This window comes from Pelodiscus sinensis, chromosome 5 (assembly GCF_049634645.1).
Source record: "Pelodiscus sinensis isolate JC-2024 chromosome 5, ASM4963464v1, whole genome shotgun sequence".
NCBI lineage: Eukaryota > Metazoa > Chordata > Testudines > Trionychidae > Pelodiscus > Pelodiscus sinensis.
In genome coordinates, this window is record NC_134715.1 from 106,153,209 (window position 1) to 106,180,514 (window position 27,306).

At 41.2% G+C, this 27,306-nt stretch overlaps 1 protein-coding gene across 1 annotated transcript in view; it reads left to right on the forward strand.

Annotated features, from left to right (window-relative positions):
• Nucleotides 1–27,306, forward strand: part of FAM184B (family with sequence similarity 184 member B) — an 88,744-nt gene that overhangs the window by 39,786 nt on the left and 21,652 nt on the right. The window contains exons 5-11 of the mRNA XM_075930681.1: nt 987–1,190; nt 11,500–11,571; nt 19,940–20,046; nt 20,696–20,828; nt 22,416–22,628; nt 23,815–23,962; nt 26,370–26,482. Of these exons, the coding sequence (XP_075786796.1) occupies nt 987–1,190; nt 11,500–11,571; nt 19,940–20,046; nt 20,696–20,828; nt 22,416–22,628; nt 23,815–23,962; nt 26,370–26,482 (990 nt within the window). The remainder of the gene's footprint in view (nt 1–986; nt 1,191–11,499; nt 11,572–19,939; nt 20,047–20,695; nt 20,829–22,415; nt 22,629–23,814; nt 23,963–26,369; nt 26,483–27,306) is intronic.

The window sequence follows — 27,306 nt, forward strand, 5'->3', positions numbered from 1 at the left end:
GCTTCTATTTAAAGGGCTCACACCTTCCCCATGCCTGTCGGGCAATGTGTTCCCTGGCAGCTTTAGAGAAGGCACGAGCCTTATAAACAGGAGCAGTTGAAAAGGCTCATGCATCTGGCTCCCAGGCAACATGCTAGCAGCAGGACTGGGAGCTGCGAGCCCTTTTAACGGCTTCTGTTTAAAGGGCTTGCAGCTCTGGTGCTGCTAGCACATTGCCAGGGAGCCAGGATGTGCAAGCTCTTTCAATTGCTTCTATTTAAAGGGCTCCCATCTTCCCCGAGGCTGCCAGGCAATTAATTGCTCGATGGACGAGGGGAAGATGCAAGCCCTTTAAATTGAAGCAGTTAAAAGGACTCGTGCATCTCCAGCTTCCAGGCAATGCATTAGGGGGGTGGGATCTGGAACTGCCTCACTGGCCAAATCAAAGCCCTAGGCGAGCCACTTCCAGCCCACTTAGAGGCTTTTGCCCACCCCTGTTCTAAGGTTAAGATGCTGATTTAATGTAAAAAAGAAACTATTCCATATAAAGGCTCAACAAAAAAAAGTTTCAATAGTGAATTCCCACACAATAAAGCATTTATTGACCACAATGCCCCCTGCTAATTAATTATTCAACGCCAATTCTCTTTAACGGTTAACTTCCCCTAGTGGATTATTGTACTTGGATATTAAAAATATACTCTTTGCATGAGAAACATAATGGGGACCAAATTTATTTGTACTTTATCTCCAAGCAAGTGCAGCTGTCTACGAGATCTCTTAATTTCCTAAGTAGCTTGCAATATGAAAAAAAGTGAGAAGTTTGATTATAAAGTTTGTGTACAGTCCTAGAGCTTTACAGGAAGGGATTTTCCCCCCAAGAAACCAGTGTTGTCCAATGGAATTCACCTTCCAGGACATGAAATCTCCTACAGAACAAGTGGACTGCTCAGATTCTAGGACTTTACCTTAATATTTTTATATTATAAGGCCACTGTATTTTATAGCCCATGGAAGTTGCAGCTACTGAAACAGAAGATATGAAGCAACAGCACAAAGAAGAACTTCATAAAATTAAATGGCAGTCAAATGAGAAAACGCGTCGGAAGGATCAGCTTGTGAAGGGGTTGGAAGATCTTGTAGGGAAACACACATTGGAAATCAAATCTGCCCAAACCACCATGGAACCTGAAAGAATAACAGTGCAGAAGGTGAGTATGATCTTCTATTAATAGATACTCTGAGTTATCTGTTTTTAATCTTATTGGTTGTAATAATTTTCATTATTCTAACTGGAGGTACATTGAGTTAGTCAATAATGGAAGGATTTTGTTGCTGTGTTTCTCTGCTAAAAAGTAAACCGAAATAGTGGTTTTTATATGAAAAGTTTTACAGGCAAAGTTAATTTATCCGTGATGTGACTCCTCTGTTCCTGAATGCCTGACATGTGACACCAATGTGATTAATGTAATGTCCATCACAAGGGATAATGTAGAGGGGTTGTATTTTCCAATCTCAAATTTAAATTCATATAGATCTTTGCTATTCAAAACTCAAAGAGCATTTACCTACTCTATGCTTACCCATTTTCCAAACATACAGTTCAGTCTTGCAAGATGCTGAGGCTCTCGTCTAAGACAATAGAATTGAGGGGATTTCGCCCCACATAGGATTGGGTTCAGAGTGCAGTTGCTCCAGAGAGGAGCCCCGTGGTGGTCACCCAGGCACAAAGGAGATAAAAGAGTTGATCCTCATCTCTATACTTAATTATAATTAGTAGGAGTAATTCTTATCTTCCCTCAGATCCAGATAGGTTGCCTTGGTAACACCAGCTTTCCTCATGGAAATACGGTAGGAGGCTATACTGCACTTTAATTTAAATCATTGGCATGCACTGACACCCAGTTGCTAAAGAGATGTAATTTCTTGAGAAATAATGCTCTGCACTAAATTGTGCCCTTGCCCGTGTGTTCTGCTCCCTTGGGTTCAGTGAATTTGCACATTGCAAGAGCCTTGATACAGCAAAGCACCTAAATGCACATGTTAAGTCCATGCCAATTTAGCAAAGCACTTGAAACAGGTGCTTAAATCCCAGTAGGTTTTACAATTAAGCATGTACTTAAATGACATGCTGAATCAGAGCCTAAATCAAAGAAGAACTGGGCCCTTAATCTCCTAATGGGACTTTCTTATTTCTTCTTATAAGATAAATAAGAAAAACTTCCATCACAGCATATTACATGGCAATGAGACCAACTGGTCAGGACTTCCTTTCACATCCTTGTTGGAGCTTCACAGGCTTCCCTGCTTTATTTATCTGCTTTTACATTTTTGCCCTCAGAGATCCACTTCTGGTTAAGAATCACTGAGCACACCTCCTACTGGGGAGCATAAAGGAGGTTGCTGCGAAGCCACGCAATACACTCTGGGGGCTCGTCTACACTGGCCCCTTTTCCGGAAGGGGCATGTAAATTTCATGAGTCATAGTAGGGAAATGCGCGGGGGATTTAAATATCCCCTGCGGCATTTAAATAAAAATGTCCGCCGCTTTTTTCCGGCTTTTAAAAAAGCCGGAAAAGAGCGTCTACACTGGCCCCGATCCTCCGGAAAAAGTGCCCTTTTCCGGAGGGTCTTATTCCTACTTTGAAGTAGGCAAGCCTGGGGAGCAAAAGTCTGGGGACTGAAACCAGGCCCTTCCGTGTAATAGTGCCAAGCAGTATGAGCTTTGAAGTAGGAATAAGACCCTCCGGAAAAGGGCACTTTTTCCGGAGGATCGGGGCCAGTGTAGACGCTCTTTTCCGGCTTTTTTAAAAGCCGGAAAAAAGCGGCGGACATTTTTATTTAAATGCCGCGGGGGATATTTAAATCCCCCGCGCATTTCCCTACTACGACTCATGAAATTTACATGCCCCTTCCGGAAAAGGGGCTAGTGTAGACGTAGCCTGGGATGCTTGCCAGCTGCTGAGTATCTTGTTTTGTAGCACCCATTGCCCCTGCATGTCTTGTTTTGTACCCATAGCCCCTGCAAGCCTGGGGAGCAAAAGTCTGGGGACTGAAACCAGGCCCTTCCGTGTAATAGTGCCAAGCAGTATGAGCTTTCATTTGTATGGTGTGTCTAATTTTTAAACAGGACAGATTGGCTTAAATCAGTTTGATTTAAAATTGGATCTTAATCATGATTTAAATCACCAAGCAGGAAATTTTGATTGGTTTCAATAAAAATTGGCATTTTGCATGTTAGATATTTTCCTAAGAAAAGATTGATTTGCTACTCACTAGGCCCTTTACACCTAAACTTGGTGTTTCTTTTTGCTAACCAAGAGGGTACACTGTATCTAGCACATTGATTTAAATCATTATTTACCGTAACTTTTTACTACCTGAGGCTTTTTCTCTTGCAATTTGTGTCAAGTCCTATTTGGATGGAAATTCAAAATAGAAATGCAAAAAACAGCTTTTTAAAAATATAAATAAAACTATCTTAATGCTAGATATGTTGGAAAGTTTATCAACATATTTTGCATTTAAAACTAACTGATTTTATTAAACAAAGGAAGAATTATCTGTAATTAGTGAATTGAACTGATCATTTCTCATCACTGTGTCCTTCATGAACTAGGAGATCTTATTCTCTCACATCACATCTAATTTTTATTCATAGAATGGTGGAGGAAAACAAGCTTTCCTGCTGTTTCAACTCCCAGGTGGTTTCTTAACTTTGAATGGATTTGTCATTGAACTGATCTAGTTGAATAAACCATAATGAAGAAAATATTGTCTCTGCACTTGCAGCTGAGACTACTGATGTCAAAAAGGTTTAGCACATCAGGAAACATGGGTTCCAGTGCTTAGCCAGTATCTTCCACTTGTTCAATAGTTTGACTTGGTTGAAAGCTTGGCAATAAACATATACTGTTTAAGAAGTTTGTAGTTATTATAATCCATGAAATAATTTAAATAAGTTTGGGCCTCAACATAACTTGCCAACTTCAACTTTCATTTTAAATAAATCTGTATGTAAATGAATATCCAATTTAAATAAAAAAAACCTCCCCTTTTATTTAAAAAGATTATAGTTTTTCTACCCTGGGTTTTTTAAGGAACACAGTCTGGCCTCCATTTATGTGTGTACATGTTTGCATGTGCAAAGCATCTGTATCCATACTCCTCACTGATAATAATATATATCTGTTACAGTAGCATTCAAAGGCTCCAGTTAAGAGCTGGGCCTCATTGTGATAGGTGCTGTGCAAACACTTTCTGAAGCACTAATGTGTGTGCATGCCGTGGTAGAGTTTAAATGCACAAATCCCATTTTTTCAAAAAGGGAACTGTGTGCGGAAAGTTCAGATACCTAACCATGAAAGTACAAGTGTTCTAACAGGCAAAATTGAACTCCTACAAAGGAAAGCCTCCTTCTTAAGATTCAACCCCTTATTTTTGAATAGCCCGTACCTATGTGAGCAATCTGTTGTATAGTGTATGCCACTTGGCGCTGGGAAAAGCCATAGAAACTTTCTGTGTGCACAATTTAAACTTCCAGGTTCAAATGGGGGGAGTTAGTTCATTTGTCAGTAATAAATGCATAGGTATAGACACTGCTCAGGGGCTTCTTCCATAGGAAACCTATTAACAGTAAAACAAATATTATTTTTGTCAACTACTGTTTTTCACTGCTGTTCTGACTTCTGTCCCAGTATCTAATGAATTATGTCCCTCAGCTTCACAAGGTAGGGAGATGATGATAATATCCCCATTTTCCAGGTAGGAAAAGTGAGGTAGAGAGAGGTTAAGTAACTAGCCAAAGATACACAGGAGACCTGTGTAGATCTCTGATCTTCAGTGCTTTAACCACAAGACCATTTTTTCTCTTTTTTGAAAACTATTTTTTTCCTTTTCCACCACACTTCTCTGTTCTGTTCTGGCAGGCAGAGATTATCCCCACACTGTGAATTGGTGCTAGCTAGCTATCCATTTGTTTAATTTTAGCTGTGAGGAACCCTCATTACTTTATGGACTTTGCTTGTGTTTGCTAACATTGTTCCTTTCTTTATATTATATATTATTTGTCTCTTCAGGAGTCTACATTCTCATTCTATTATGTGGAAAGTTTTTAAGTCATTCTGTTTAAACATTATAGACTTCCACTGGGGCTGAAGTTCTTAGTCTTGGCATCTTCTCCCTCTCTCCCCCATCCCCTCCCAGTAGTGGTCTCTCAAGATCTGCTGGAGAAATGTTTTTCAGTCAGCAAGTTGACACAGAATAGAAGACCAAGTATGTAAATGAGATTCAAATATGGATTGCTCAAGGAAATATTTAGGAGTTGCCTATTCAGTCTTTTTACAGTAAATGAGCACTGTAACTGTGAAAAATATTCAGACATTATGGGAGACACATTCAGTTCAGATCACAAGGAGTTAGATGAGTTAAACTGGCTAAATCCCCCACCTTCTGCTTTGATAGTGATGTGTATGAAGTAATGCATGCCCTGAAATGAGATTTAATTAACTATAAATGCAGTGGATTGACAACCATAGATACTGAATTGCTTGATCCATTGAGCAGATACAAAATAGAGAGCATCACTACAAGCTTCTGCTTAGTCTCTTGCCAATAAGCATCAGTTTTGAACTGAAGAGACAATTTCTAAGGGTGAGAAATGGCAGCTCAATCTTCATTTAGTTCTTGATGTCTACATTGAGATTAGTCTTAGAGGGGTAGTTGTGAACGTCTGTATCTGTGAAAACAACAAGGAGTCCTGTGGCACCTTCAAGACTAAAAAATGAATTTGGGCACAAGTGTTTGTGGGTCAAAAACCACTTTGTCAGATACATAGAATGACATCTCCATGTTGTTGTTTCCACTGAGATTGTTGTCAAGATTGCAATTATAATGGTGGTTTATGACATGTGCACATCTTTCTCTTAGAAACTCTACTGCATTTAGCAGTCATTATACTTTGAATATATTGTAAATACATGTTTCATAATGTATCGGATGGTTTGCACATTAATACAGATTTCAATTAATCCTTCTTCAACATAGACGCAATGTCAGACAAGTGTCATTTATCTGTTGCCATTCTAATATTGAGAGCTGCTTTTTGGTGGAAGATTGAAACCACAACCAGTATAAGTCTATGCTAATCATGGAAACAGAACAAAATACTTAAATGTCTCTGTAATTAATGTAAGGAGAGACACTATAGGACAGCACTATCTATTCTTGAGTAAACTATTATGGCTCTCCGAATGCATGGAGACAGCCTTCTGAATCTGGGGAGACACAACAGCATGTGAATTCTGCAGATTAACCAGGAGAAAATGTATCTGAATTCTTAAACTGAAATTGCTTCCCTGCCTTCTATGGAAATCCTCGCCACACAATTCAGTTATGTTGGAATCATCATCGGGGCCAAGGATAACAATTTCTAATGGGTTGTTTGTAGGATACTTCTAGTGAATGATTTTTCCACATAAAAATTGCTTCCATAATAATGAGAAATGATTTCACAATATTGATTGATAATTGTATTTTCTTAAATGAAGAAATTACTGATCAAACTCCATTATATCTATTAATATGCATTATTTAGATACACTTAACATCCTTTAAACGTAGAGCCAGAAAAACCCTTGTTAAAAACAAAACAACAAAGGAATTTTCTTTAGGAGTGAGAAGAGAAACCAGACTGAAGGCTTGCAACAGAGTGGGGTCTATCCAGCTTATTACACCCAATGTGGCATGTCTGGCTACCTGCCCTATGGGCAGGCAGCATATATGTGCATTTGATGCAAGGAGCTTCTGGCCCTCTGAGACTGTGTACATGCTTGGAGACGAGAGTATCTGAACAGAAGGAACTAATGGAGACAGAGAGCTACAAAGTTGAGACTTCTTGTGACACATTAAAAGAGCCCCAGACTGATAATGTCTCTGCTGTTGAAGAGGATGAAAGTCTCAAGGAAGGAGAACATTCAATTGAGAGAAAAATTCCCATACTTGGGATCCCTTCTAGATAATATTATGGTATCCCTCTTGCTCTGAGACTACCTCTCCAGGGAAAGGAACTACAGTTATTAGGAAGAGACCAGTAATATGGGAGATTTGATCATTAGAAACATAGATAGCTGGTTTGCGATGACCAGGAGAACCTGCTCGCTGTGAAGGTTGCAGATCTCTCAAGATATCTAGATAGACTTATTTGTAGTGCTGGGAAGAAGCTGATGGTCATGTTACATATATGTAACAATGACATAGGGAAGTATAGGAGAGAGATTGTGGAGCCCAAATTTAGGCTACAAGATAAGCAACTGAAGTTCAAAACCTCCATGGTAACATTTTTTGAGATTCATAGCCAGTTAAACAGGCAGAACTGCAGGGTCTCAATGCATGGATGAGACAATGGTGTAAGGAGGAGAGGTTTAGATTTATTAGGAACTGGGAAAAAGGGAAGCATATACAGGAAGTATGGGCTCCATCTAAGCCAGTGAGAGGATACTGCTGGGTGCGGGGGTGGGTGGTAGGATGCTGGGGCAGGATGCTGGAGCAGGTGGCAGGGTGCTGGGGACAGGGACATCATCTTTCTGGGCACTGGGGTGGGTGGCAGGGTACTGGGGCCAGGGACAGAGTGCTGCTGGGTGCTAGGATGGATGGCAGGGTGCTGCTGGATGCCAGGGTGGGTGGCAGGGCACTGGGGCTGGGGACAGGGTGCTGCTGGGTGATAAGGTGGATGGCAGGGTGCTGGGGCTAGGGTCAGGGTGCTGCGGTGGGTGGCAGGGTGCTGCTGGGGACAGGGCTGGTGGGGGTAGGGATTGGATACTCATGGAGGGGGTCTGGGCAGGGGACAGGGGCAGCTGGGACCAGTACCTGGCAATCCTGCAGCACCTCTGGGTTCCAGGAAGTGTGTGACTGCACTTCCCCTCCCCAAACAGCTGGTGCACACACTACCTGAACAGCAGGGGCTGTTGCACCCTAGCAATTTACTTCCGTGATGCCATCCTGCGGGGGGCGGGGGAGCAGAGGGGGCTGGGAGTCCCAGGGCAGAGCGTGCTGCCTGCACAGTTGGAGATGCACAGCCCCAGGTCTCCTGACCTCCCGCCCCCCCACCGCACAGAAAGGCCACGGAACTAAGTTGCCGGGTGCCACGGCCCCAGCTGTTCAGGCAGTGAATGCCAGCTCCTTTGGGGAGGGGAAGTGCTTCCTTCCCTGCTGTGGATCATATGGGGTCACCCCTGTCCAGCACCCCCCTAGTATGCCGGCTGGAAGCAACTGTTTCTCTCTGCCCCCGCCTTGCTACACCTCTGCATTGCCAGGGAAGAACAGGAAACAACTGTGCTGTTTCTTTAAGAATTTGGCTAGCTGTCTCTTTCTCTTTCAGAGGGGGCGGGGGACTGCTGGCTCCTCATGGAACCCCTACTTTTGCTTCATGGAACCCTAGGCTTCCGCAGAGCACCAATTGGGAAACACTGCCTTAGGGAATGAACTATTAATGGAGATTCTCTATTTCCTAGTAAGGAGAAGAAGATGGAAAATGATAAAATACAGACATGATCTGATTAGAAATATTCAAATGAAAAAGAGTCCCATTCAATAATATAATGCCAGACAGCTGAAGAGTGACATGTTTTTAAAGTGCTTATATGCCAGTGCAACAAGTCTAAATAATACAGTGGGTGAACAAGAGTGCCTCGTATTTAAGGAGGATATTGATATAATAGGCATCACACAAACTTGGTGGTATGAGGCCAATCAATAGGACACAGTAATACCAGTGTACATAACTTATTGGGAGGATACACCAGGTTGTGCTGACACTATATATGAAAGAAAGCGTAGAAATCAAATGAGGTAAAAATCTTAAATGAACCAAATTGTGCCATTCAATCTCTATGGATAGTAATTTTATGCTCTAATAATATGAATATACCAGTAGGGATATCTTACAGACCATCTGACCAGAATGCAGGACTATATAGTACTTTAAAGACTAACAAGATGGTTTATTAGATGGTGAGCTTTCGTGGGCCAGACCCACTTCCTCAGATCAAATAGTGGAAGAAAATAGTCACAACCATATATACCAAAGGATAAAATTAAATTTAATAGTATTTAATTGTATTTAATTGTATCCTTTGGTATATATGGTTGTGACTATTTTCTTCCACTATTTGATCTGAGGAAGTGGGTCTGGCCCACGAAAGTTCATCATCTAATAAACCATCTTGTTAGTCTTTAAAGTGCTACATAGTCCTGCATTTTGCTTCAGCTACACCAGACTAACACGGCTACATTTCTATTACCATCTGACCAGGTGATAGTGACTCTTAAAAGCTCAGGTAGAATAGAGAGGCTGTTAAAAATTTTTTTAAAAATAGGGGATTTCAACTATCTTTATATTGACCTAAGGACAAGATGTAGAAATAAAATTTCTTGACCCTTTAAATGACTTCTTGGAGCAGCTGGTCCTGGAACCCACAAGAGCAGAGACAATTTTTTATTTAGTCCTAAGCGGAATACAGGATCTGGTCCAAGAAGTGACTTTAATTTAATTTCTTGACAATAGTGACAAGAGAAATTAAAAGGTACAGTACTAAAAGTGAAAACCCCGCAAGCTGCATGGAAACTTTTTAAAGGCATCATAATAGAGGCTCAACTTAAATGTATACCCCAAATTAAAAAAAACATAAAGAGAAAACAAGTTCCACTGTGGCTAAATAAAGTGAAAGAAGCAGTGAGAGGCAAAAAGGCATTGTTTTGAAAGTGGAAGTTAAATCCTAGTGAGGAAAATAGAAAAGAGCATAAACTCTGGCAAATGAAGTATAAATATATAATTAGGAAGGCAAAAAATTTTTGAAGAACATGTAGCCAAAGATTAATAATAAAAGTGATAGTAAAATTATAAGTAGCAGTGGAGTGACTGGAGGGTACGTCTAGACTATATGCCTCTGACGACAGAGGCATGTAGATTAGGCTACCGGATATAGTAAAATGAAGCGGCGATTTAAATAATCGCCGCTTCATTTAAATTTACATGGCTGCCACGCTGAGCCGACAAACAGCTGATCAGCTGTTTGTCGGCTCAGCGCGATAGTCTGGACGCTCCCCTGCCGACATCAAAGGTATTTGTCGACCACCCAGGTAAACCTCATTGCAGTCTAGACGCTCATTTTTGAAAGAGGCTTTTTCGAAAGATTCTTTTGAAAAAGCCTCTTTCAAAAGAGGCTTGCAGTCTAGACATAGCCCTGGAGAGCAGCAATTTCAACATTCAATTTATGTAACTGTTCGTCTATGACTGCTGTTTTACGTATTGAATCCGTGTTTGTAAGATAATGATCAGGTTCAAGTCCAGGACACATTGTCCGCACATTCCAGCTACCAAGCCAGAGGCAAGTTGGTTTATTCTATCACCCAGGGTCGGACATAGGGCAGGGCAAACGGGGTGGCCACCCCGGGCCCCGCGCTACAAAATGTCCTGCGCATGCGCATGGCGTCACTGCGCATGCGCCGTAGCAAAGGGGGGGGGGCCGCGAAATTATGCTGCCTGGGGCCCCGCAAAATGGTCATCTGCCCCTGCTATCACCTGTAGTAGCTGTGTATAGCTGTGTGTGGGTAAGTGTCTCCTCCTGTGTGCTGCATTGCCTGGGCTAGCGTGTGAGGAAAGTGTATTGCCAAGTGGCACTATCCCCCTCTCAGTTGCCCCAGTTAGATCCAAAGGAAAGACAAGAGCCAGTACGTTAGGAACTGAGGTGACTGCAGGAGATGCCAGAAAAGCAGATTGGATGAAACCCACTGTTATCCGCCTTGGGGCCTCCACGCCGGATTATCTGTTTGGGTTTAATCCCATAGCCTTTGGATCTCCCAAACCTACCCACAAGTCAGTGGGGAATTTTCTGTCAGGGTTCTCTTCCCTGGGGTGACATAAGGAGTCACTATCACTTGGATGCCGATGACCATACGCAAATCAGATTATCCAAAGTAATCCAGGGACCCTAGTATCCCAAACCCTCAACCAACAGAGTGAGGGGGTAGGGCAGCCATATTTGATGGTGGGCTGCACTCGCCATGTCACACCATTGTCATCAGGCACTTGTGACTTTTAGTCAGAGCATTGGATACCACCCAATGTCCCATCACACTCTGGTAATGTTGCCGCTGCTGGTCCACGGCTGCCTATTCGCACGACAAAGCACACTTATTTTTCAGCAAACCTCTGAAAAGAGGCCCCTTCCTATCCACCATCTGGAGATGTGCCAGGTAGCATGCAGCTTTGCCAACCGTGTGTGTGTGTGTGTGTGTGTGTGTGTGTGTTTCTGTTAGTCTCTACGGTGCAACAGGACTACTCGCTATTTTTAAAGTTAAGGACTAATACGGTTACCCCTCTGAGACTTTTACAGCATGGAAGGGCAGGGATAGCACCTTGCATGGTATGGTCCCCTGATCTTTGTTCAAGGTCTTGAGATTCTACCAGAATACACATCATAATAATGGCAATGTGGTGACCCATCTTGGTTCCCCTCCTAGGAGATGCACAGAGTTTTGACGATCCTAGATGAGCCTGAAATAACTTTGGATCCAGCAAAACAACATCACATGGTAACATTATGTCACTACATGTTTATGTGTAGCTATAGCAGGGTGTCACTATGATGCAATATCATTGTACTATGACTGAAACATTGCAACATTATGGTGCCCAAATTTGTTATACTGAAAGCACTCTCGAATGTGGCAGTTCTAATATGGATGCATCAGAAGGCAGTTTCAAGTCCTCCAAATGAATGCAGACCCTTCCAATAGGCAATAGCAATAAGAATGTCAAATCTTCTGTTTAATTGGGTAGATAGTACAGTATTCCAAGTTATTTTCTTTGATTCCAAGAGCAGATCTCAGCCCTGATATTTCACTTTTCTTACAGCCACCAGAGGGAGGAAGATCCAGGAACTAGTGCATTAGATAGAATGTAGGAACCCCAAGTTCAATTTCCAATTCCACCACAGACTTCCCGTATGATCTTCGGCAAATTGTTTAATCTCTCTCTGTCTCAGTTCCCCATCTATAAAATGGGGATATAGTACTTTTCTCCTTCACAGGAGCATTGTAAGGATAAGTACATTAAAGATTGTGAGGTGTTATAATAAGGGAATGGGGACCATATAAGCTTCTTAGAAAGATACAAATCTTTCACTGGTGTTTATCTATCTAATTTATCCATAAAAGGCATTTCTAATGTACCCAAGACGTTGGTACATAGGGATTTCCACTTTTGTAGAGAGAGCAGAATATGGATTGAAAGAAATCAACCCATTCTTGCCAACAAGAGATCCTAGATATGGTTAAAAGAGAATAAGGCTTTGGAGGAAAAGTGAAATAAAACTTTTAAAATATAATTCATATTCCTTATGTATCACAATGGATGTTGTATCAGCCATTTTTCTTTTATTTTTGGAGGGTTGGGGAGATTGGTTGGCAAAGGTAGGTGCTGGCCACATGCAAGCATATTGTGAGAAAAAGATCTATAGGTGCAAAAATGATATTAATAAAACTATTTTGTTAGGCCATTGGTTACGTCATACAATGTTGTCTGTGTTTATGGACTATTAAGATTCATAGCTACAAGTAAGTTACAGCCAGGATGTTAGAAAATATAACAATACATATTCTGATTAGCTAGTTATGACACAAAATATTCATGATAATCAAAGAAATTCCATGAGGTTTCTACTATCATTATGAAGACAAGTCAAATGTCAGGCAGTTATTTCTCCTTAATCATAAAACTATGTTAATTACCCATAGTGTTCCATTGAGAGTACACCAAAACACCTCCCTTTTATATAAATATTGGTTTGACACAGAATCATAGAATCATAGAACTGGAAGAGACCTCAGAAGGTCATCAAGTCCAGCCCCCTGTTCTAGGCAGGACCAATTCCAACTAAATCAACCCGGCCAGGGCTTTGTCAAGCCGAGACTTAAACACCTCTAGGGATGGAGACTCCCCTACTTCCCTAGGTAACCCATTCCAGTCACCCCCTTCCTAGTGAAATAGTTTTTCCTAATATCCAACCTGGACCTCTCCCACCACAACTTGAGACCATTGCTCCTTGTTCTGCCATCTGTCACTACTGAGAACAGCCTCTCTCCATCCTCTTTGGAACCTCCCTTCAGGAAGTTGAAGGCTGCTATCAAATCCCCCCTCACTCTTCACTTCTGCAGACTAAACAGACCCAAGACTCTCAGCCTCTCCTCATAAGTCATATGCTCCAGCCCCCTAATCATTTTGGTTGCCCTCCGCTGGACCCTCTCCAATGCGTCAACATCCTTTTTGTAGTGGGGGGCCCAGAACTGGACACAATACTCCAGATGTGGCCTCACCAAAGCCGAATAAAGGGGAATAATGACATCTCTGGATCTGCTGGCAATGCTCCTCTTAATGCAACCTAATATGCCATTAGCCTTCTTGGTTACAAGGGCACACTGTTGACTCATATCCAGCTTCTCATCCACTGTAACCCCCAGGTCCTTTTCTGCAGAACTATTACTTAACCAGTTGGTCCCCAGCTTGTAACTATGCTTGGGATTCTTCCGTCCAAAGTGCAGGACTCTACACTTGTCCTTGTTGAACCTCATCAGATTTCTTGTGGCCCAATCCTCCAATTTGTCTAAGTCATTCTAGACCCTATCTCTGCCCTTAAGCGTATCTACCTTTCCCCCCAGCTTAGTGTGTAAGCCTTATCTCAAGAATGTAAAACATTCATGTTTTAGAAAGAAACCTGCTTGGGAAAAGGAATGTAGGGTTGAATTATCAAAGCAATAAATCTAGGGGTAAACTGGGATTTTTCACCCTCTCAAACGAAACTCCTAAGTAAATCTACACAACAAGTATCCTTGTTTAAATGAATTTTATAATTGCACTAAAAACTTTATTCAGAAAAGTTTGTAGGAAATATGTGTACTTGGAAATCTTGTAAGCCCTTTGTTTATTTCTTAAACAAAATGTCAGACAACTTTGTGAAATGCATGCTTGCAAATGTGTTGGTTAAATGCAAAGCTCCTAATATCATGACTTTATAAATGGTAAAATGTTTTATGCACTGGCACAGGATCTAGTGACTTTGCCAAACTAATAAATAATGTAAGAAGACATTTAAGTTTAGAATAGTTATATCAGTGGGGAAATAATTATTTAATTAATTACTGACAGTGGTCAAACTTTTCCCTCGCCCAACTCAGGAAGACACAAAGAATGATCTCTCCAAAAATTGTTATAAGGAATTAATAATCTCATTAACTATTTAAGCGAAAGGCTCTCTGCAAATTATTTATTTTAAAAAGTCTGTTTTGAGGGCTAAACTGTTGTGTATATACAGAATAGGGGTGCTTGGATATTTAAAAAACAGAATTCCATTTCCTAACAAACTCTACTAAAATTGAAGGAATGTCTCAGAATACAAAGAAAAAGTTATCTTTAACTTTAGAAGTTGTCTGATGCTCTCCCTCCATAAGAAGAACAAAGACAATTACATGAGTGCTACATATTCAGGAACTGTGGATATCACCTAAACCAATCCAGAGAGCATGAAACCAGTGAAAGAAAGACAACAAGAACAAACCTGGAAGAAGTGTGTTTCCTACAATTTCCTGGAAATAGGAAGGAGAAGAGTACCGAAAACTCTGAAGTGAACATCCTCATACACACACCCTCTCTGTTACTCTGTTTAAACAGCAAGCACTCCACAACCTATCCTGGTGATCTCTGCAAGCAAGCTACCAGAGATACATAAGAAAAACAAGACTCAAGAAGAGAGCAAGCCATGGGAAACCTCCCCAAGAGTTGAACATGGATTGGTGAGAGAAAGTTAACTAAAGATACTAAGGGATTAGATTTAAAAGCTCTTGTAAAGGTTCACTTGGAATATTGAAGTGCAGTTGTAACTTAAAATATGAATAGTTTCTCCTGTTATTCATAGATGGTTAGACCATGTGTTCCTGGAAAAGTGATAAGGGCTGAATATTGTTAAACTGAGAAATAGTGGGACTGAGTTGGATTTTAAATTCTTGATGTTGGTTAACTGGCTTAATTTAAGATGACTCTTTAAATGGTTTCTTCTTAGTAACTCCCTTTAATTTCATAGTATTTAATTAAGATTGCTTTCTTTCTCATGTATAATCTAGGTGGTTATTTATGGTTATTAATTTATTTATAGCCAGATATTCAGCTGTGTGAATTGGCATAGCTCTGCTGACTTCATCTGAGAGTCTGGCCAGATACTTTGAAGCAATGGCAGATGACAAAAAGCTGAATATAGCAAAATGATGGGGAGAAGGGGCACGCATTGGTGAATCTTAAAAGTCCGTCTCATGGCTTGAAAGATAAGAAAAAGGAGTTTGGCAGGGTGTAGCCTTTATTTCTGGTACTCTGTTGGAGATATTAGACATAGTGGGATGCATAGATAAGAGTTTGTATGTCTGTCATGTTTGTATAGATCCTGCCTTCATCTCCTTTTGTACAAAATATAATCCTTTCCCCATCCAAAGCCTGAATCTGAACACTTCATTTTAAAATTTTATTTTGCTGCTTCTTCTCAGTGTTATTTGAGCTCAGTAAAAGAAATACACTGTGGAGAACTTTAATGTAAGTTAAACATCTATCCCTATAGAAGAGCTAATATACCATTATCTCTATATTGAGAGTTTATACATGTCTTGGCTCATGTACATTTGTCCACATATCAGTCACGCCTGCTGCCAGTCCACACAGCAGAGATGCACGTCATACCTTATGTAGCTGTGTCCACAATGACACTATAGATACTTGTTAGCCAAGCCTGTGTCCATAGGTGTTGATCCCTAAGCCCTTACTTTCCTTGCCACATGGAGCTGTGTTAGTGCTAAAACTTGTCTGTCCTCCCCATCGCCTGTGTAGAAGTGCTTTCAGATTGCCATATTGTAAATCAGTTCTGACTGTGAAACCTGCTCAAATTCTGTCTGTTCCAGCCAGGAACAAACCATGGAGCTCATTGATCAATTACTGCTGCTTGCAAGCAAATGGTTGATGCAGCGGAGTAAACATAAGGCAAGACATTGGATGGCATTTCATGAACAGTTTCTGGGATGAAGAATACAGAAGGACTTTGAGGGGAGTCTATTGACACCAGACTGCATAGACCTATTGAATGCTCCAGTTGGAACTTATTTTCCATGTGTGCGGAGTAGCGGTACTGGTACAGGATAACTAACATAGCATGGTGGGACCACATTGTCCTGAAGACATGGGATGCTCCAGAACTTCTGTGTAAGGAAACGGACATTTTTAATTCTGTGCAAGGCGCTTGGCCCAAACCTCCTGCACCAGAGCACTCAATTGAGGAATGCCATACCAGTGCAGAAGCAGGATGGAGTTGCCCGGCGTGTTAAAGGCTAACCAGTTTGGTGTTGGGAAGTCAGCTGCAGGGATTGTGGTAACAGAGATTTACTGTGACATCCACACATGTGATTGGCATTACAAATGTGCCTTAAGTAATAGTTGGCTTTCAGAGAATGGGGTTCTCCAACTGCATGGGGGCCAATGATGACATATATGTAAGCAAATATATAAACTGCAGTGTCTTACACCATCATTCTCCATGACTTGGTGGACCACATAGTCAGGTTAAAAAAAAACCCCAAACCAACGTTGGTAGCAAGGTACATGACATGAGGGTTTCCAAGAGAACTAGGCACTACCTGTTGGAAGAAGTTGAGACCTTAGTTCTTCCTAAAAATATTACTGCCAATGGACGGTTGGTGCCTACCATTATTTTGAGGGACCTGATCCTAACATGTCTCATAACACTATATCCAGAAAACCATTCTTCTTCTAGGTCCAGACAGCACAGGACCTAGAAGAAGAAGGTTCAGTTACCTGCCCAGAAGTTGCAGAATAGTTATGTAGTGTGCCTTTGGCAGGATAAAGGTGAAATAATACATTTTACTGGCCTCTTTGGAGGCTCTTGTGTCAGTGTGATAGTCCTTATTCATGTAAGCATTTCCTTAAACTCAATAGGACTATATGAGTAGGTGAAAGACAATCACATGAATGAAGGTTTGCAGGATTGGGCCCATACTCTGCAGAGCCCAGTGTGCAAGACATTCCTACACGTTTTGTTACAAATAGGGGAGTCTACCCACCCACAGAGCTATAGTTCTGAAATGCAGCTTTTTGTCTCAAGTGTCCTATTTTTAGTCAGAATTTGTTATGTGGAATATCTTATCTAAAAAATGCTCTTTATCTACTCACATTATGCATGCTGTTTTTACTCCTGCTTACAAATGAACAGACCAGCATATTCTTTGATGTGGTGCATTAAATTTACATGTGATCTTAATGAGGACATATTTTATTGAGATAAATGAAACTATATGCTTATTCCTACCAACTTTTCGTAGTTCTCTCAGAATAGCTTTTATATAATTTTGCCAGTAGATGGCACTAAATGTACCACAGATTAATGAAGAGCCCAGTGTTTATTCCTGCCAGAGTAATTTTAACTGCACACGCACAACTTGTGCTTTTTGCCATGTTGGCACAAAGACACTACTAGATGGAACTAGTTTAGTTTCTATATATACTAAGCAACAAATATCAGGATAACTAATATTGTGTCATTTTTGTTTGTAATGTGTGCACCTGTCCTTAGACACTAGACTGAGAGTACCACCTAACTTTGAATAGGCCATCCTGATGGTTCATACAGATTGTAAATTTCTTTCACTATTGACCTCAGCTTGATTTAAGATGTCAACCTATGTGAAAAGCTCAAGTGTCTACATCGAAGCCCCTGATCCAATCCACACATCCCTTGGCCCTCCTAAGATGAATATTTGAAAGATGTGGCAATGATAGAGACCTGACCATACATCAGAGATTTGAACTGGTTTCCAGCTTTCTCTGTGCATATAATGAATAGAGATGGGGAAGTCCGATATATATAAAAATCCTCAAGGTTAATTCAATTTCCCTGTTAGATCAGCTTTCTGTCCTTGGCAGCCCTGCTAGAGAGACTTTTTTGGCCAGGCTTTCTGCTGCTTACTGCCTTCTATCATGTCTTAAGTGCAAACAATGTAATGCATGACATGTTTGCCATGTTCCCCAGCTAAACTGATACAGATTCTGCATCAGTGATGAAGCTGAGAAACTTCACCATCTAAAACAGGAACTTCTATTGCTTTAGCTAAAGGAGTATCTGTCTCCAGTACTGCCTGGACATCAGGCCTTTGTGAGACAGCTACGGAGAATGGGACAAATTCACACAAGCCTCTAATTTATATATATTCTTCTCTCACTCTTCCCCTGTTAAACCAAGCTCACCCTTGACTGTCTGAGTATCAAAGGAGAATCCAATCCAAGAGTGGTTTTCCAAACAGTCACACACTTACAAGCAACAAGTACCTGAATGGTGGATTTGAACTCCTATGAACCTCATGCATTCAAGAACAACCACTACTAAATGGAGGGAACAGACCTGCACTGATTTGCACTTATGAGAACCAATGCTGTATCCATGAATGGTTTGGAATGTCAGACTAAGGCCTGGTCTACACTGGGAGTTTTGTGCCCTCCCCAAACTTAACCGCATTAGAGCAATTTTGTAAACAGTGAGTTCACACCACCAAACCTGTTCTGTTGACTATAAGGGCTGCTAAAGTTGATTTTGGTACTCCTGCTTTTCAAAAGGAGTAATGGTAAATTCAACATTGCTTGGTAATAGCCAGCTTTAGGGTAGCAGAGATTCAGTGTTTTGAAAGCTGAAGTTCTTGGCCTCTGAGAGATGTCCCACAGTGTCACACTCTGGCCAGGACTTTCAACTCTGCTGCTCTCTGGGCGCACAGGAAAAGCCCTGGGAAAATTTGAATTTAATTTCTAATGTGGCCAGCATGGTGAGCAGACCTCTGAGTAAGCAGGCAGTACACCTCAGCAGCACACTTGAGCATGAATGCCCCAGGTTGTAAACAAGCACCAGCATGGAACGTGCAGGAGATCCTGGACCTCACTGCTGTGTAGGGAGAGGAGTCAGTTCAGGTAGAGCTACAAAACAGCAAAAGAAACACTGATATCTATGCCACTGATATCTAAGACCACACAGGGCATGGTTGAGAGAGGATACACCAGGGATGCCCAGCAGTGCCACGTGAAAATAAAAGAGCTCAGGCAGGCGTACCAGAAGACAAAGGAGGCATATGCATGGTCTGGTCATCACTGCAAACATGCCACTTCTATGAGCAGCTGCCTGGGATTCTAGGGGGGGACCAGACTAATTTCCCAAGCCAGTCTGTAGATTCCTCCCAAGACACTCAGGCAGCCGTGGGCAGCAGCATGGAGGACAGTGTGGATGAGGAAGAAGAGGAGAATACATCACTGTCAAAGTTGACAGTAGCTGCCCTGCTGGGAAGGCACCACATCAAACTCTTGCGCACAGTAGGGATGCGCACCTTTGACTTTACAAATTGGGATGCTAGAAAACTGACCTTAATAAATTCGACCTAATCTGTCAGTATAGACAAGGTCTTAGTCCCTCTTATGGCTGCCCTATACAGGATATAAAAGCATCTCTAACTAAAGGAGACATGTGGTTCAGGTGCTAGAGACCTGTGTTGTTGGAATAGACAGTTCTGACTTTTGTCTGGGATGTTGCAAATTCATGGCCATGGTCATGCATGCTTCATGTGACCATCACTTAAAAAGGAACAAAGACAACCCTACTGATATTTTACTCAAAGTGGTAATCAAAACCAACCCAGCCCTCCCATTTATATGCAATGTTCCTTCTGGTCCTTTAATTATTTTGCAGGAGAAGTAAATTTGAAAAAAAAAATGCAAATAGAAAATTTAAATAACTTTAAAAGAAACAAAGAGCTTGTGTTTAAGCTGCACGTGTCTCTAACAGCAAGTATCATTCTTGCCTTTTTGTCTTAATTGCAGGCTCTGTTTCTACAGCAGAAAGATGGGTCTAAGTTGCAGAGAGAAAGTGGCAAAAGCCAAGAGCCCTTAAGAGCACAGACAGGGACCAGACATGAAGCCAAGCCACGGTACAGTGCAAGCAGAAGGCTCCAGTTATAAAGTGCCTTGGAATTTAGGTTTTACTGGAGTGTATTAGTAGACACAGAAGATGCTGGGAGCTGCATCCCTTCAGAAATTTGGAGAGGTTGTGGACTGAACCCGGGAAGGCTAAGGGCACCCTGAGTAGTTGTGGGAAGGACCCTGGGTTTCTGGGAATGGGGAGAGGTTATGTGAATCCACTGGGTGAGTGCTCAGCCCTTGGCAGAAAGGCAGCAGGTATGCTCAGCCCTGGGCAGAAGTACTAAGCACCTAGGGAGAGGGAGCACATTGAGACCCGGAAAGAAACTATGCATGGAAGCTGTGCTGTGGAGTGAGGGGGTGGTCTTGCATTGCTCATTAACACCTTCTTCTGGCCAATCAAGACATGAAAGAAGGCCACAAATGCAAAGCAACAGTAGGCTTATGAGCAGCTAATAAAGCTTTTCGGCTTGACAAGTAATTATAAACTGATGTAAACACAGAGAACCCAGACCATGCTGAAGAAGAGAAAAATGAGTACCCACTAGTACGGAGACAGGCAATAATTTGGCCAATCTAGAAAAGTCATAAATTATAGGGACACAACTTTGTTGGCCAGTAAAGTTCTCCCTTTAACACCATGGCCTCTGTTTCTTTAAGGCTAGAAAGTGCACGTGTCCCCAAAAGGGAAGGCAGGCATTCTTTTCTCACTGCTTTCCAGAAAGAGAAGACAAAAGAAGCAAAGACCTTGCAGGAAGAACGGCAAAACCAAAAGTCAAATTTACAAGTGCAGGTATGGTGACTAACCCTTTACATAGTAAATATGCTCCTTGGTTCATGAGAGATCAGCAGCAGTGAATTTTGTCATGACAGATGTAGCCAGTTATTTAGAAAATGTAGCAATAAAAAAAGGGAATGACCGTACACTAACTGGCCCCAGGACCCCCAAAAGTCAGAGCTGTAATTATAGGTATAGGTTGTACCTCCAAAATCCAGCACTCTATGGTCCAGCAACAACCTTCGTCCAACAGGACCATGGATGCTCCTGGATCAGAGAGCCCAGGAGCCCAAGGGCAGGAGGGCCAGCCAGGCTGGGCATCAGGGTCAGCAGCCCAGCTGGGGACAGCACAGGACTCGGGCCAGAGTCCTGCAGTAGCCCCCAGGAGTGCAGAGCTGAGGCTGGAGCCCTGTGGCAGTGCGGAGTTGGAGTCCCCATGCAACCCCCAGGAGCACAGGGCCAGAGCCCTGCAGCTTCCCCACGCTGTGCAGTGTCAGGGTTGAGGCTCTACGGGGCCGGGGCCAGAGCCCCAGCCCTGCACCTGCCCCCAGCTGCGTGGGCCCAGAGCCCCGTAGCAGGAGCTGGGGTCTATGCCACCCAGGGACCCAGCAGTGGGTGGGCAAGTAGCCTAGCCAGGTTGGGGGAGAGGGCTAGGCAGGGTTGCTTACTGGGGCAGCCTGCCAGTGGTGGGCAATGGGCTTGGGGGCCAGTGATAGGAGACCTCCTCTGGTCCTGCAAATTCTTTTGTTTGAGGCCAGTAAGGTTCTCAAGATGCTGGACCAGGGACGTCCAATTTGTACTCATATGATAAATACTCTTTCTTCAGTATTTATTTGTTATGAGGAGAGAAGGAAAGCACAGAACGTAAATCTAGGGTGTGGTGCACAGAACTTCCATTATTGTTAATGGGAGGTTTTTTGCACTAACTGCCTCATTGCCCTTTTTGTCAGTGGAGCTATCAGTGTCACAACTCAAATGCCACAGTAACTCTGCTCTTGAACCTGCTTTGGGAAATGTGCATTTGTGCCCTTAATTATCATGTGACTTGGATAATGGACTACCCTTGAGTAGGAAATGATTTGAGTTAGGTAAGAGTGCAAAGTGCTAATGCTTTATTGTTTTAATAAATTCCTTGATGGGGTCTAAGCTAATGCCTGGTGGAAAAAGGATGGCAGTGTTTGATTATATTCTTTCTGGGAGGGTATAAGCATCCCCACAGAGCCTGCTCCCCTTCCACCAGTCTAGTACTTCCATCCTTCCGGTGTTCAGTTGCATCCATCATTCTTCAAGCTGACTTTGAGTTGCAGAGCTAGACAAGTCAGAAAGATCATTACTGAGAGAAATAAGAGACTTTCTTCCACCAAGAAATGAATATCCTGATGTTTTCAAAAAGCCTCACATATTCATAAAGTATAGTTAAACTGATCACAGGTTCTTCAGATGAATCTATTTTGATGCTGCAAAGCAGCTGAGCACAGTAGTTTGTCCAGTGCATAGCGCCGTGAGATCCTGACTAGGGCTTGTAGGAGCTATAGTAATATAAATACTAATTGTTGAAGCTAACAGCTAACCATATCCTGGTAACTGTACTCATTGGTAAAGGTTGCTCAGCTAAAGCAAACTTTAGCTCACCAAGCAAATAACTTCAAAGAATCTCTGAAGGAGCAGACTCTACAGTCCAGCAAAGAAAAAGAAAAGCTTTTACAGGATCTTCAGGACACTGTAAAACAAAGCCAGAATTGTAAAGCTCAGCTGGAGGCATCACATCAGAGAACCCTACACATGCTAGAAAAAAGCAAAAATCAAGAACTCAAGGTAGTTTTGCACTGACATTGGTGCTGTTTATTTTCATTTCCTTACTCGGTTCTGACTTAAAGCATTTTAGGGTAACTATAAGCTGAGAGATGGCAATCTAAATTCAGGTATTTCCAGTTATCCTAAAGATAGGTCATTGTTATTTCAAGTAACAGGCTAGCCTGCAGTTCTGATAGCTTGTGGACCTGCTTTTGTGCTTTATTTCATTGTGTCAGTGCTTGAATACAGATTACACTGTGAAGGACGTGTTTTTATAGGCATTACCTGAGCCTGGCCTCAAAAATAAGAGGAAACTCCTAAGAAATATATATATATATTTAAGTATAATATTACTAGGACTCTCACTTTTTCTTGTTCATCCATAATTAATTTCTACATATAATATTTTATTTAAAATACAATAAACTGATTATTATAACGTGTGCAGATTAAAGAATGTGTAAAAATCAACAATAGAAGTGTAAAAACTACTTCTTTTAAATGCTTATGTAGATAGGCCTCATTGGCAACATAAGATGTAAGATTTACACTGTGTATTGTCCTAAAGAAAGGTAAATTTAAAAATATCCTCTGATTGTGACATTGAGTTCATATCCATATTGCACATGAGCTTTAAATTAACTCTTTAGTTACTTAGCTTAGACCATTTCTTTACAAATTCCTAATCAAATTCTGCCTTAGGTTCTTGGAGGAAACCACAGTCAGTCAGGTGGCATAGATCTATTTTAGGGCAGCATTTGGCCCTCAGAATGTCCCAATCACATAAGGCCATGGCCTGCAAACTAGACTCAGTGAAGACTTCACTCACAATGATAGTTGGTTTTTATCTCCAAATATGGTGACAGGAAGGACTGTAGGATTTTGCCAATAATATTGAGACCTTCCTGGAGGCTGAAGAAAAATTACCTTTCTAATGACCAATATTACAAACTTCAACATTTGTGTTTCATAGCTGATACAAACATTGAGAACTTCTCGAATTCTGCTATAAGAGGCCTGGAATACTTCTTATGTTCCTTTATTTTATTTTATTTTTGAATCTTCTGCTAATCTTGTGTTGATGAAGCTATTTGGGATGATGAAAATTAAATATGCCGTACATATGAGGAGTCTGATTCAGCCTTGCATTAAAGCTGGAGTAACAAAGTGGTAAATTAAGACCTACATATATTTGTCTTGGCTGCAGGAGGTAGAGGAACATTTGAAGAAGCAATATGATGACAACATCAAAATCCAGCATCAGTTTCACAGATTGGAAGTACAGGCTTTGGAAGAGAAAGCAAAAAAAGAGGGTGAAATTGAATGGATACAAAAACAACAAGCTGCATTGATAGGTATAGCAAGCCATGTGTCACACAGAGCTTCTTACTTTATTAAGATTTGAGAGATACTCTGGTCATTCCATGTATTCTTTGCCCCATGTCCTACAAATCCAACTCTTTGTCAGCCTGCAGCAGACAAAGTTTTAGCCACACATGCTTATTGTTAGCTTAGGGTCTAGTGGTCAGTGGCCTATTTCACAAAGCTGCCTACGCAGACACAGTAAATCAATACATGATAGCTGGAATTTTGTGGGATTTTGTTTATTTCTTTATATCTGCCATGGGTAAAATGTAACTTACTGAATTCCGTGATGCTGCTAATGGCAGCTTTGTTCTTGCTACTGTGATCTGCAAATATCTCAGCATAAAATGCTCAGATCTAGATAGAGCATTGCATGCTGGGACCTGTGGTCTCTACGCAACACCTTCAGTTTGCACCACTTTTGGCAAATTAGGCATATCCCTAAGGCTCTTGGCAAATTGCCAGCATAGCCCTTGCTTGGATGAAGTTTGGACACTCCTGATTAATTTTTAGTCTTTTCTTTTGCAATTGCTTCAGTCTTGATTGCCTCTATCCAGTGTGATTTACCTGGTATTGAGTCATAAGTGAAGTCCTGTGGGATTTTTTTCTCCTGGCAAGAAAGTGAAGGGAAAAGCAAGGCGGTATGATGCAAATGTTATAATTTTTAGTGTTAAAAAAGCAATACTTGGTGGGGTGCACACCGTTTTAATTACCATTAAGCTGTTTGTGTGAAATAATAAGAAATAATAAGAAAAAAATATATTTAATAGTATAACATGATTTAGACTCATTTAACAATAACTAACTAGTAGCCTAACGCCATTAAAAATGGATACTCCACTACACTGGAAATACAGATAAAAACTGACCCTTGTGCTGAGGGCTAACCACAGGCTGGCACATCTCTACGTCCTAAACTATAGCTAGGACAAAGTGGTACATAGGTGTCCTACTGGACCTCTATATAGTGGTGAATCGCACCCACAGGTGAAAGGAAAGTTGCAGAAAGAGTGAAGTCTGTAGGCCCTGGTCTACACTAGGGAGTTATTTCAAAATACACTACAGCTGGAAAAATAAGATTAAATGTAAGTTTAAGCTTTATCTAATTTGAGGTTAAATGATTAAAATTTCATTTACTTTCCAAGTTATACTCTCAGGGTACCCTAAAAACTAACCACAGCTATGATATAGTCACTGTAATTAAATACCTCTCATAGTTTTAGGTCGCTGTTCATAGATTTACATTGTGGTTGATTTTGTTTTAATATAATTTACACAAAAAATATATTTTAAGGTATCTTTCTGATATAAAGTAAAACAATAACAATAAATTCTGTATAAATACTTTTCATATTTTAGGGGACTATTCATACATTCACATAGTGGTTGACTTTGTTTTAATGTTATGTACTTAGAAATCTCTCTTACTGAATTGTTCCAATATAAAGTAAAACAAAGAATAAGCCAATTTCTACTCATTGATGTGAAACCACTAATTTTTAAGAGTTTTTCATTGACTTGAGTTGGCTTGCCTATGGACTATCTGTAGTGCAGCCCAGAACTCCTGTAGTGTTCAGCAATCCAGCATGTTCCCTCCTGCCACGATCACCTCCCAGTTTTCCTTCTATGCCAGATCCTAGGGCTGGTATAGAGTTGTTTACATCAGTCCAATATTGCACAGAGGAATTCTCCATTAGCCCCTTGTGGCTTTTTTATAGCTGTCTATGCACCACCAGTGGTGCATAGATATCTATAAAAGGGAATTGGGCAAGTACACCCAGAAGGCCAGAAGAGACCACTGTGATCGGTCAGAGCTATACCATAAGTTATAGAATCTCATCCACTGATTCCTGCATTATCTTGTTGTGGAAGCACAATAACCTGTAGTTGTTATTTAGCAGGTGAATTATGCCACCAGAGCAGACAGGGTCCACTCTACAGTGTGTGTGGGGTACTTCCTGCTTTTTCCAGGTTTATTCAATAGACTGAATGGTGAAGCAATTAAGACTTTGTCTACACAACGCAGCTTTTAGTGACCTGGCCATGTCAATACGGCCATTGCTAAAAGTAGGGCAGTATAAACACCATTATCAGCACTTTTTCTGACAAAATACTTCCAACCTCTACGAGTAGGGTTCACATTGTGGACAGGAGAGCATACCTGCTGACAACGACAAAACTTGTCTTTCTGGGGAGGTGTAGGGGTGGAGTTTAAGCACCTGTGAATGACAAAAGTTTTGTTGTTCTATTGGCAGTGTAGGCAAAGCTTGAGTGTCATGACAAAACTTAACCCTTTAATTTCTTTACCTCCCATAGCAAAAGTGTATGTGTGTATTGCTCTATGTCTGACCTCTTACCCCCTTAACTTCCTGATAAGTCTTTTATTGTTGTTGCTAGAAACATTGAGGATGGAGCTATCTGAGCATCACACATCCTGTATAAGTCACACAAAACAAATGGAAGAACTCCAGCTGGAACTGAAGAGTGTGAGAGCACTAAAGAAACAAGAGGCAATCTTCCAGTTCTTACTTTATCATCATATGGTGCTCCTGATCAGATGGTGAAAACTCCGGCTTAGGTTTTAAATTACACTATTCCCATGTGGAAACAAACAGGGTCTCCTTCCTTTGACTCAGAGTCAAAAGGAATTGGGTGCAGTTTATCATCATTTTCCTTTGGTGGGCAAATTTGTGTTCCATGTAGTATTTTGAGAGTGAGATCCACAACAGAAAAAAACATACAGCCAATTGATCACTAATTTCAACATTTATTGTATATGTCACTGATAGATGGGATCCTACTGCATTCACATTTGACACTATAAATCTACAAGCCCTTTTGGGGGGGTTAATTGAATACATACACCAAGGCTACGTCTAGACTACATGGCTCCGTTGACGGAGCCATGTAATCTAGACATAGCCCAATAGTCCATGAAAAGTGCAGCATTCTGACTAGATGTCTGTATGGCTTTCCCCTCATATTCCATGGGAAACTTGTAAAGTGGGTCTGTGCCCATTCCAATACCTGGTATTGTATAGCATTTCATGTGTTTAAAAGTACTTGCTCCTTGTTCTCCCTTACATATAGTTTGCCCAAACTTTTAAAACATTTTGTGCCTGACAATAGCTACCTAATATAACTGATTTTTAGAGATGCAGCAAACCCAAAAGTACCATTGATTTTAATAGATGCTGCAGGTGACTGATGTTTGTTGGTAGGTGTCTAACTTTCAGCATCTATGTTTGAAAACTTTGGCCTGTGTGTGCATGTGTGAGTAATGTTATTGGTGGATGTAAATATATATGTATGTATTACTTAAGATGAATACATA